At 39.4% G+C, this 12,763-nt stretch overlaps 1 protein-coding gene across 8 annotated transcripts in view; it reads left to right on the forward strand.

Moving 5' to 3' along the window:
* The window catches only part of EXOC6B (exocyst complex component 6B), a 702,680-nt gene that overhangs the window by 534,025 nt on the left and 155,892 nt on the right, over window positions 1–12,763 (forward strand). For 7 of the 8 annotated variants that reach the window (XM_029232675.1, XM_029232678.1, XM_029232676.1 and 4 more), the window contains one exon: window positions 788–861. In XM_029232675.1, coding sequence (XP_029088508.1) covers window positions 788–861 — 74 coding nt within the window. Of the gene's footprint in view, window positions 1–787; window positions 862–5,629; window positions 6,024–12,763 lie in introns of those variants that run through there. The other variant, XM_029232677.1, reaches the window with a different exon arrangement.

The following is a 12,763-nucleotide window of genomic DNA, read 5'->3' on the forward strand; positions in this document are numbered from 1 at the left end:
TCTTTTGACCTAAGACTAAATTGGGATAGAAGGAAGAGAAAAAAGAATTTTTGAGAGTGGAATAGAAGTAGAAGTCAAGAACAAAGAATACACTAGAAGGATGGACATGTACAAATGTTTCCTAAGTTTTTGCTGTGAGATTTATTTAGATGGGTCTTTTCATATCTGCAGTACTCTTTTACTGAAGAGCCAAGCACTAGATTGGGGCAGCCTCTGCTGCTGGTGTGTGTGTGTGAGTGTGTGTCTGTGTGTGTGTTGGCGATAATGCACTCATGAGATAATACAAATAATCAGTGAGGGAATAATTAATGATGTGGCAGGGAATATTTTTTGATAAATGCTTGGGGAATGAGGTGACAGGCGTGAAATTAGAAAATTCCTTCAGCGATCTAAAATATAAATAGCTTTCGGAACTGAAAAGAGTTTCACAGCTGAAGATTTTATTGTGTTGAGAGGAAAAACTTTTTTCTCTCCCCCACTCCCTCCTCCTTTGCAAGTTGTTTGTCCATTCACAAAACAAATACTCTGAAGCCCAGCGCAGCTCATGGGAATAAATTTCAGGTCGAATTAGTACAGTTTCCTTGCTGTCAGGATGCTGGAATTAATGGTGTTTTGATGACACGAATTTTGAAGGGCAAACAAAGAAGCTGAAGGGAGAGAGACATGACTCCTTAGAAGCTTGGTCCTCCTCTCCCCCAGCCTCTCTTGTCTTCCCTGTCATCCGTCTGCCAATCTCCCTGTCCATGGTTAGTTAAAGGCGCTTTTTATCCTCTTTTCTTTCCCACAGAGTTTGCCAGATCCGGCCCGGTGCCTGGGTTCCAGGAGGACACGCTGCAGTTGGCCTTCATCGACTTGAGACAAGTAAGTCTTTGTGTTTTTGTTTTTTGTTTTTCTTTTAAGATGTGTGACTGAAGACCATCAGGTCTTAAGGAAAAGGGGAGGGGAGGGGGATTGGCGTTGGCGATTCACACTGGAGACCTAAGGGGTTTTCCCTGTGTTTGAGGCCACCTCTTTTATTTAGCTATCTGGGATCCTTAGCTATGGTGGAGTTAAAGGTTTTGTGGGTGGAAGGGAAGGCAGGAGGTGGGAGGAGGGACCCAGAATGTAGAGGGACTCAAGTGACCCTCAAGTGATGTGACCCATTGTGCTATAGTTGGCTTCTGCAGACACAGCAAAAAGATAGCTCAGCAAACCAATGCTAAGCAGGTGCACTGATGCAGAGGCTGCCTGCCCAGAGGACTTTTGTTTGCAGATAATGAGGGCAGTAGCATTTAAGAAAAATGAAATATTTTACATTCTGGATTGTTGGTTTGGTTTGTTGACTTTTTTCTGTTGCCTTAAGTCTTCCCATCCCCTCCTTTGTAGAATGCGGTCAGCCATGAGGGACTAAGTGGTTATTTTAGATAATTAGCAAAGGCCCTGACCAGTCATGCTAACCTGACAGGCAACCCTACTGAAGTAATGTGATGAAAGCTGGTACTTAGGTATACCTGAGCTTTGCAAGCCCATTAGATAGAAAGAGTCGTGCTATAGAGCTGTTGCTTGCAGATTGAAAAGGGCGGGTTGGTAGGCCTTGGTGGATTGGGTATAGAGGAGCAGTATGGGCGGGGGCCGAAAAAGGGAGAGAGTTAACTGGGCTCTGTCATCTCTTCACTCTGAAGATGGATGGGGTTGGATAGAAAGTGTGAATGAAGTAAGAATCAATGACTGATGCTTCTCTCCTATTAAAACAATCTTTTTTTTTTTTGTCTGTTTTTTAAAAGGGGGCTGGCTTTGTTTCTCCTGCCATAATGATGCAGTGCCTCTTGTTTTCAGAGCTGACAAAGTTTGCATTCTGAGAACTTTTAGATGCCCAGGGTATTTCTTAAAGCTGTAGGACCCCTTGTATTGGTAGTCTCCTTACTACTGTGGCTCGATTCATGCTAGAACGGCTTTTAACCCATAATGGATGGCCTGAGCTGCCCCTGAATCCTTGTGGATGGGTGATGTAATCTGTCACCTGATGACAATTCTGGAAAGCCCTGTTAAGCAGAAAACAGAAAATTGTGCTCTAGAGACCCGCCAAAGTTTGAGGATTCAGGCCGCGTCCCAGAAACGTGTGTCAACTTAATATTTAGGAGTTGAGGTGGGGGTTCTCTTACACGTAAAGGCTTTCCCAGCATGGTCCCAAATGCAGCTGAGTATGTCTTTCCACACTTAACACCTTCCACCTGTGGATTCAGCCACTCAACCGAGATGTTCAGGTTTTAACCCCTTGGCTGATGTAAACCTGAAAGATTGGGATTTTGCTTTATGGTTTTGTGGAGCGGTATCTGCTTGACTTTCCCAGCACTGTTTCTTCTCAGAGACTTCTGAGCCAATTGGCGTTTCTTGGAAAGCAGAAATTGAATTTCATTGGAGAAACACATCCAAGGAAAAATTTTTCCCTTCTCACTCTTCATGGAAAGGAAGTGTGGTCATTCTCTCGAGTTTGTGGTTTTGGTCCCTATGGAAAGCAACTAGTGTTCACAGAAAATGTTCACTAAGGGAGTAAGTTAGAAAACACAGCCAAAATAAGGTGGATCTGAGCTGGGGATGAATGTTCAAGTACTTGTGAGCTCTCAGTGAGCACTGTTGCTTATGCTTAAGTTCCTGTTTTCTGTTACAGTTTTGCTCTGAGAGTTCCGATTACAAAGTTTTAGTAGTAGAAACCAAAGCTCCAAAATTTCACTGAGTCATGAAAGAATATGCCTCTTGCTATTGAATCTATCACTTAATTTCTGTTTATGTCTGTCTCTGTTAAAGCAGCTTACATTTTTCTTAGATCATTTGAAAAACTTGCCTAGCTCATTATTAGCAGGCCTCAGGTAGGTTGAATCAGTGTGACAAAAATTATCTTTCCACATCCCGTGCTGAAAATATTTATCTCTTTGCAGTTCATCTTAGTCATTCTCATAACTTAAAGTGACCATCATTTTTAAAGTGAGCAGCTAATGAACTATAAGAGATGTGCGGATTATAGTAGAAAGTCTGGAAGTGTGGTTTCAAAGGAGATAGCTTGACCTCAAACGAGACATGACTAGGTAGGTGTCCTTGAGTATGTGTCCTTTTGCCTGTACTCTTTGCAATCCTAAAATAGAGTTATGGAATTTGGGGGCTGGGTGCTAATCTTAAAAATCATGTAATATAACCTTTGGCTTGATCCTTGGAATCCCTGTACAGCACCCTAGACTGTGCTTGAATATTCTCCTTGAAGAGAACTTGCTTCCCCAAAGCAGCAGGGTCCACCTCAAGACAATCTGATTATAAGAAACATATTTCTTAAAAAAAAGGAAACGTATTTCTTAAGTTGGCTAAAATATGTCTCACTTAACTTTGACCCTTTCACTCTTTGTATTTTTATTAATGCACTCCAATTTGGGGGACAGGCTTTCTATCCTGATTTATTGAGCTTCCATCTGCTAGTAATTGAATCTTTTTCACGTGTAGCATTGTTACTCATTCCATATCTAGTCTTTATGTGGTTGATTTTATACACCACAATTGAAGACTTTACTCTCTTTGGTCTGCGTTTTCCTTTTTGACATTCTATTAACAAACCAGATTTTAATCATTCTTATTTATTTAGCCTGTCTAAGCCTTTTAAGGTCCTGACTCAGTTATCCACCTTACTACCTGATTTAACCATTATGCCCTTTATAAGTCAAAGATAACAATATTAATCAGGAATGGCCGAAGTTAAAGGAAGAAGTTGAAGTTAAGGCAAGTTATAGGATACATATGCGCACCCATGCAAAAAGGGGATTTGTCCCCAGTTCAGTGCAGCAAGGATATTCTTTTACTGTCATTGAGTGTATTTTCTTCATTGGTTTATGAATATATTCATTCTGATCATGCTTTCATGTTCTTTTGCTTTACAGTGTTTCAAGCTCTATCAATTGAATGATAATTTTTAAAATATTCAAAACATGGAATATTTGATGAACTCATCTCTGTATAGACTATAATAGCAGAGTGTCATTTAAAAGCCATAGAATTTTATTAGGAAGCAAATTAGATGTGGATAGCAAAACTATTCATCCTTTCTGAGCCGTCCTGTCTATTCTAATTTTTCTACTTCTTAAGGAAAAAAGTGAAATGACATTTTGAATACACAGGCTTTCATGATATTTTACACTTTTATAGCACGTCAAAGTTAAAGTATATTTACCTACATAGTTCATTTGTCAGGTTTCTGGGTTTAGAAAACCAGCTGTTAATGTGAATTAGTGCAAATCAAAATCTTCTTCTTTGCCACTTTATAATTTCTATATTCCCAAGCTCATAAAAGTACGATTGCAGTACAACTTCACATTCATGTATCAAATCTATGTGCATATTTCTATGAAAATCCAAATTTGGGTTAATGCTAAATCTTGAGAAGGACAGCTTAAAGGCTCACTTATTAACTATCTTGAAGTAGCATTTATATTCCAAGTACTGATAATTGCTGGCCCTTAATGGTTCATAATTGAGAATAACAACACAAGGCCAAGAGTAGATCCTCAGTAGTTATTTGATTCTTAAGCAGTACTATGGTTTGTATTTTCTTCTGTTGTTAAACATTAAGTAAATTATGCTGATGAACACCGGAATTTGAACTTCAGATGATTTTCATTTCAGTTTATCAAACTCTGAGTGCCTACTGTGAACAAAGCACAACTTAGGTGTTGTGGGGATACGCAAATGAATATAATACAGTCTCTGCCCTCCAGTAACAAAGAGGTGAACAGCAAATACTTGATTCTAATATAAGGCACATATGATTAAGTATTTCATTGGAATGCTAAAACAACTGTGTATGTTTCAATTATTGCAACAGCTTTTGCTGCATAACAAATCACCCAAAAACATTGGCTTAAAACAAGAACCATTTATTTAGCTCAAGTTTCTACAGATTGGCTAGGTTCAGCTGAGCTCACTCATACTTTGAGATCAGCTGCCGGATGGGCTCTGGCTTGCCTGAGGTCGCGTGCCTTAGCTCAGTCGACTCTTCTCTGCTCCCTGTGATCTCGCACTAGCCAGCAGCCCAGTCCAGGCTTATTCACGTGGCCTCCTGGCAGGGTTCCAGGAGAGCAAGAGGAAGTGTGAAAACCTCTTGAGGCCCATGCTTGAAATATCACTTCTTCCACATTCTGTTGGCTAGAGCTAGTCACAAGGCCAGCCCAAATTCAAGGAATGGGAAAAGGGACTCCAACTTACACTCTAGTTGGAATATAGGACTTTTATATAATCATGTGACATAAACAATGCAAATCAGGAGCAAGATTGAATCTCTAAGTACAAAAAATGGCCATGAAGTACAGAGGTCTTTGTAGGCCTGAGTAGTTATAAAATATTTCATGGAAAATGTGGAGAGTTAAACTGAGAAGAAGTTAGGTGTTGATTAGGGGCAAAGGTATTTCAAACATGGAGAAGAGCTGGATTTAAGTTTTGTGTGTAAAAATGTGTGTGCGTGTTTGTATGCATGTGTCTGTGTGTGTGTGTGCATGTGTGTGTGTGTTGATTTAACCAGGATCTAGACTGTTTTGCCACCTTTAAGTATTAAACTAATCTCTTTAAATCCCCTTTTCTTAATTTCTCTTCTTTGTTCTTTGCTTTTACTTTCCAGCTTCTCCATGGGCCTCTTTTTTACGTCCTGTATCTCCTCATCAAATGCTGCTTATTACAGGCTACCCTGAAACACTTCACATTTCTGTTTTTCCATTCATTGTGAGAGAATCTTAACTTCCCCAGATAATTATTACATTATTTATTAAATCTTAGCTGTTCACCTTCCATGTCTGACCAACAGGAAGAGGTTTGAATATGTTCTTTAGAAACGTTTCTGTTCCTTGGCACCAACTGTTTTTTACTTCCAATATACGTAAGTTTTTATAAAGCTGAATGAATTAGGTTGTGACATTGCATCAGATCTCCTGAATGGAGCTTGTTGGCAACAACTCTTATACAGCAAAGCCATCCCAAGATATCTGTGGCTTTTTTTAGATTGAGTTGGTGACATTCCCTCTAGGCCACTTATTCCCCAATTTCTAAACCTTCAGTCTAAAGTAAATGCAGTGCATTTCCACTGCAGGCACTTAAACTGCCTTAAAAACAACTATAGAACCTAAGAGAAATAATTGTATATTTCTTTGGAGACGTTGAACAGATTCTGATGTTATGCCTGTTAGAGGTATAAAGGTAAAATCAGTATTTTCAGTTAGTCAGCATCAGGTAGGGAAACCTGAGAACCACTCAAGAATCGTGGTGTCACTGTGTAGACACCTCCCCTTTTATTTCCCCTCCTATCTTGATCCTATTCAATAAAATTTTGGTTTTTGAATAAAATTGCCTTCCCTTCTTTTTGCCTTACCTTCAAGTCTAATGAACAATATTCCCATTAAGAGGAACATGTCCCCTTTGCATGACTGCTGTTGGCGCTTATGGAAAAAATATTAACTGTGCTTATATTTTAGCCTCAGTAGAACATCCATTTATATCAAAAACTGATTTTGTCTGATATGGCACATATCAAAATGAGGCTCAATAGAATTTCTTTTATAATATTTCACCCTAACCAGGCGATTACATAGGAGGCTGGGGTGGGGGTAGGGCAGGCCCACATAAAAGGCCTCAGGGATCAGTCTTCATCACAACCCTTAAGCTATATTAAACTGGAAGAAAGCCATCCCCCACATGTACTTCTTAGTAGGGAAGGGTGGTGGCCTGTAGTTTTCCCAGGTATTTACTGAGCAGTTGTCAGTGAGTCATGGTAAAGAAGGGAGGTGTGGGTGTAGGTAGTAGGGGAAAGTTTTTATGAAAGGATATTCTTGGTGGAGGAAAATATAGTGGTATATGAACCCTCTAGTAGTGAAGTGTGTGGATCAGTAATGTTGTCAGTAGAAATACTCTCCAGGTGCTCAACTGAAATATTTTGCAGATCTTGAATAATGGCCTATAAAACTGGGAGTCATCTGCACCAGAGTTAGTAATCAAACAGTTTGATAACTCATGAAGTTAGAAGATGTCATTTCTATAACTGATGTTAATGGTGGGGTTAGAAGGAATGGTTTAAGCCATAAAGCACATTATCTGGGAAAAGATTATCTGCACAACTGATACGGTAGCATATATAGCATGTATATGTGGGTAGATGTCATTTCCGAAATGAAATCTGAGGTTATCATATCCCAAAGGCATTTGTTGATTAGAAGAGGATGTAGTAATATTAATATATTAGAGCTCCTGCACACATCTCTGCTGATACAGAGCCACTAAAAGTTCCTGCAGACTATAGGCCATGTCTTGACATAGGCACAGCAAGCACTTGAATGTAGATACAGACCTCCTTAATCAGGAAGTATTCATTCATTCAGCACTATGCCTAGCACTGTTATAGTGGGTACAGTGGCATAGAGGGTATAGTGTAGTGAATAAAATATGGTCCCTGCCCTTGTGGAGCTTACATTCTGGTGTAGTTTGCCCATGCTTGTAACATAGGCCTTTTTAACATTCTGCCCTTCCCAAAATCTCTCTTCAGGTGGCCCTGGTGCTTTGAGGAAATGCTACTTTGTCTAGATTTTTATTTTTTGTATTGATGCTCTATTAGTCAGTTTTAGGGACAGCTGCAGAATTTTCTGGAAAGATCCCCCAGGACAAGGCCAAATGTGCTGTATACTGATAAGCAGGCTTTCAGAAAAAAACGTTTAGCTATGTTTGGCAGCCTGGCATAAATAAGATGGTCAACTTGAAATACTTCCTTTCCAAAGGTAGTCCTTTGGTTTTTGAAAGCAGGTTTTTCTGGCTGTATTAACAAAATTGTTTTGCCCATGTTGTTTTGACAGACACTTAAAACCTTCACAGTGATACCTCTAACCTTAAAGGAAGTTCTGACAGCAAATAATTCCTATTGCCAAGTAGAAAAGAGCCAACACCTTTGGGTCCGGTTTTGTAGAATAATAATAAGAAGAAGAAAATTGGGAACATTTCTGAGAATAGATTCTACTGAGCTAGACCTTTGACCTCATATAAGCCAACACTAGATCAGCATACACAAGGATAGGGCACAGATGAATAAGGTCTTCAGCTACAGGATGTGGCTGCAGCTTCTGCAAATCAGATATATCCCCTTACTTTGCTTGGGACATTATTAACTGGAGCCACCATAGAAAATTTATAGAAGGAATTGCCAGTAATATGTAACACATTCTGGGATTTACTGAGTGTTTTTGGTTGATTGGAGGAGAATTTATTCTAGAACTGCTGAGACTTTGTCTCACCTATACCAGCCTCTTAACTGGGGAGGAGGTGTGTCTGGAAATGCTGAATCATTAATGACAGGGTCTTTAAACTGAATTAATGGCAGATATGTGGAGATAAGCAATGGGTGAAGAACCTTCAGTTAGAGGGGCTGTGGACAATCTTTTGGGTAGCAGGAGACAAAACACCAGACTTTTGATGTATTTTCCCATGAATAATGCATTGGATTTGGCCTTTGACTTATGGGCCTCCCAGGCTAAGATTATCCATTGTTACTGGCAACCCATATTGGTACAGTCCTGGGTTAGATGGCTAACCTAATCTAAAGCTTGGTCAACAGAGTTGTCCACCACTTCCTACTTTAAACTGGAGGCAGAGAGATCTGCCACCTAGAGATTTCACCAGAGTATAGAACAGCCTTTCCCGTAGTGGCTAGAAGGACCTTTTCCAGAAGTGTGAGTCTAGTCTGTGGCAACCCTGCTACCCCTTTGGTCCAGTAAAACAGCTGTAACTTTTAATGTGGGCATGGTGCCAGCATCACTCCAGATAGCCTCATAGTAAAGTCTCTCAGTTCAGAGGCTAGAGTTGCATTCCATTTCAACTCTTGTGTGAAGAGCTAATAAGCGTAGCATAGTAAGCCACCTGGTTATTTCTACCTTAGCTCATAGACAGCATTTGTGATCCTCATGCTAAACAGTAAAAGACCTAGGTAGTCTGAGGCCAGCTGCTAGGCTAGCCTGAGCCACTGCACTGCTCTCTGCTTTCCCAAGAAGCCAAGCCTCAGAAACTCAGGAGGCCTCTTTCTTACTTCCAACACAGCATGGATATGCATACCCATAAACCTGGAATTTGTGAATTTCTCAGATAATCACATCTTCAAGAGAAAGGACAGGAAAGTCATCACCAATGAATTTCCCTGGGAGTAGCAGTGGAATCAGAGGCTGTTGTGGTAGTGCTGGCTGAGTTAAAGCCTATTGGGTTCCGAACACAAATCTCATCTGCATTAACTACACTGTCTAGTGTCCTATTAGAGGACGCTCATAGGCCACAGAAAGGACAGTAGAGCCAGGTCTTGGAACTAATTTCTGACAAGTGTATCCTACTGATAGCCGCTGGAGGGCAGCAGAGAGTGACAACAAAGGGCTAGATGTAGGGAATTGGGGCATATTTCAGTTTGCCAAGAAAGAGCCCCCCATAGCTGTAAGAGAATTAGCTACCTGGGAGCCACCATTACAAGCATAGGCGCCTGAGGAACAAGGAACAAAAAGAGTGTCCAGAACCCTGATCTGAGGGTTAAAACCCTCCTACTAAGCAAGTTCAGAAACCAGTAAAGAAATGACATAGAACAAACTATGAAAGGGGAACCAGACAGCATCAGTAAAGACAGGGAACCAAAAGGACTAAAGTGTCAAGTCCCAAGGGGGCAAGCAAAGATGGAACAGGAACCAAGTGAAAGAAAGAACTACAGTGGGAAGCAAGCCAGAGTGAGTGAGTTGAAGAGGCAAAGGGACAATCCAGAAAGACTGATTCTGAGGCAGCCATACCCAGGAAGGAGTCTTTCTGTAGGACACCTATCAGCAAGCAGAGAGCTGCAAAGGAACCAGTTTCCTACACAATCACACAGCTATATCAATGGGATGCTTATCTCTTAAAGTAGTCCCTCCTTGATTAGCCAGGATTATTTCCTTCTTGGTCTTTCTTCATTTCAGGAGCAAAATAACTCTTTGCAAATATGGAGAGAGAGAGAGAGATGATATGGCATTTTAAGATGTGACTAAGGGATTCTTACACATGAAATGAAATTAAACTTGGGCTTGAAGCCCTTCTGGATAGCACTGGTGTCAAAGGACAGCTCACTTTCTTAGAATAGCTTGTGATACTGCCTTTTGATATTTTACACAGTAACATTTGCTAAGAATATCCAGTGGAAAAGAAAAACTGGCTCTGGTGACTAGTTATATAGGCAAGATCCCAATCGATCCAAGGATTTAGGATCTGTTCCCAGTAGGTTAGCAGAGAGCTGTTTGGAGTCTCTTCTAACTGCTGTGTAAGCAGTTTTCCAAACTCCTTAGGGATGGAGAAAGAAAACTCTTTTTTGGCCTATTAAACTTCTAGTGTCTCCCTTCTTTGTCTCAACTCCTTAACCATCAGGAAAATGGGACTCCTGTACCTGCAAATTCCAGTAAGTATTTAATGCTTACTCCAGGATTATAAGTCTTTTAAGCTATAAAACCTTTATTTTTATAGCCTAAGAAATGTTTCCAGTAGGTTAGTTCATAAATATAACAGGTGAATGACTAAATAAATTATGCTATACCCATATAAAGAAATATCACTCATCAATAAAAAGAGTAAACTATTGATACATCCAGTTCTCGAATTTATGTAAAATTCCAGAAAGGGAATTTCATACAGCATAATGTTTTAAGATTCATCCATGGACAGATTCAATGCAATCCCTATCAAATTACCAATGGCATTTTTTACAGAACTAGAACAAAAAAATCTTAAAATTTGTATGGAGACACAAAAGACCCCGAATAGCCAAAACAGTCTTGAGGGAAAAAAACAGAGCTGGAGGAATCAGACTCCCTGACTTCAGACTATACTACAAAGCTATAGTAATCAAGACAATATAGTACTGGCACAAAAACAGAAAAATAGATCAATGAAACAGGATAGAAAGCCCAGAGATAAACCCACACACCTACGGTCAACTAATCTATGAAAAAGGAGGCAAAGATATACAATGGAGAAAAGACAGTCTCTTCAATAAGTGGTGCTGGGAAAACTGGACAGCTTTCATGTAAAAGAATGAAATTAGAACACTCCCTAACACCATACACAAAAATAAACTCAAAATGGATTAGACACCTAAATGTAAGACCAGACACTATAAAACTCCCAGAGGAAGACAGAGGAAGAACACTCTTTGACATAAATCACAGCAAGATCTTTTTTGATCCACCTCCTAGAGTAATGGAAATAAAAACAAAAATAAACAAATGGGACCTAATGAAACTTAAAAGCTTTTCCACAGCAAAAGCTATATCAGCCTCTTAACTTGGGAGGAGTTAACAAGACGAAAAGACAGCCCTCAGAATGGGAGAAAATATTTGCAAATGAATCAACAGACAAAGGATTAATCTCCAAAATATATAAACAGTTCATGCAGCTCAATATTAAAAAAAGAAACAACCCAATCAAGAAATGGGCAGAAGACCTAAATAGACATTTCTCCAAAGAAGACATACAGACGGCCAAGAAGCACATGAAAAGCTGCTCAACATCACTAATTATTAGAGAAATGCAAATCAAAACTACAGTGATGTATCACCTCACACCAGTTAGAATGGGCATCATCAGAAAATCTGCAGACAACAAATGCTGGAGAGGGTGTGGAGAAAAGGGAACCCTCTTGCACTGTTGGTGGGAATATAAATTAATACAGCCACCATGGAGAACAGCATGTAGGTTCCTTAAAAAACTAAAAATAGAATTACCATATGACCCAGCAATCCCACTACTGGGCATATACCCTAAGAAAACCGTAATTCAAAAAGGCACATGCACCCCAGTGCTCATTGCAGCAGTATTTACAATAGCCAGGTCATGGAAGCAACCTAAATGCCCATTGACAGATGAATGGATAAAGAAGATGTGGTACACATATACAATGGAATATTACTCAGCCATAAAAAGGAACGAAATTAGGTCATTTGTAGAGACATGGATGCATCTAGAGACTGTCATACAGAGTGAAGTAAGTCAGAAAGAGAAAAACATATATCGTATATTAATGCATATATGTGGAACCTGGAAAATGGTACAGATGAACCGGTTTGCAGAGCAGAAATTGAGACCTAGAAGTAGAGAAAAAACATGGACACCAAGGGGAGAAAGAGGCAAGGGGTGGGGGTGTGTGTGTGATGAACTGGGAGTTTGGGATTGACATGTATACACTGATGTGTATAAAATGGATGACTAATAAGAAAATAAATAAATAAATAAACATGCACAGGTTAAAAAAAAAAGATCATCCATGGTATTGGATGTATCAATAGTTCATTCCTTTTTATTGATGAGTGATATTCTTTATATGGATATATCATACTTTATTTGGTCATTCACCTGCTATATTTGTGAACATTTTGTTGTTTCCAATTTCACACTGTTATGAATAAGGCTAATGAACATTCATGTACAAGTGCTTGTGTAGATATATTGATATGTTTTTATTTCTCTTGAGTAATACTAGGAGTGGAATTGTTGAAGTATACATTTAACTTTTTTTTTTTAATGTCAAACTATTTTCCAAAGTGGTTGTACCATTTTCCATACCTGTCAGCAGTGAATGAGAGTTCCAGTTGTTCCACAGTCTCTTCAACACTTGGTGTGACAGTCTTTTATTTGTTTGTTGGTTTGTTGAGTCATAATTAACATATAGTAAAATTCATCCTTCTTAGACATACAGCTCTGTAAATTTTTACAAACTTGTGCAGTT

This window comes from Monodon monoceros, unplaced genomic scaffold, assembly GCF_005190385.1.
Source record: "Monodon monoceros isolate NGI ecotype Baffin Bay Population unplaced genomic scaffold, NGI_Narwhal_1 Super_Scaffold_19, whole genome shotgun sequence".
Lineage (NCBI taxonomy): Eukaryota > Metazoa > Chordata > Mammalia > Artiodactyla > Monodontidae > Monodon > Monodon monoceros.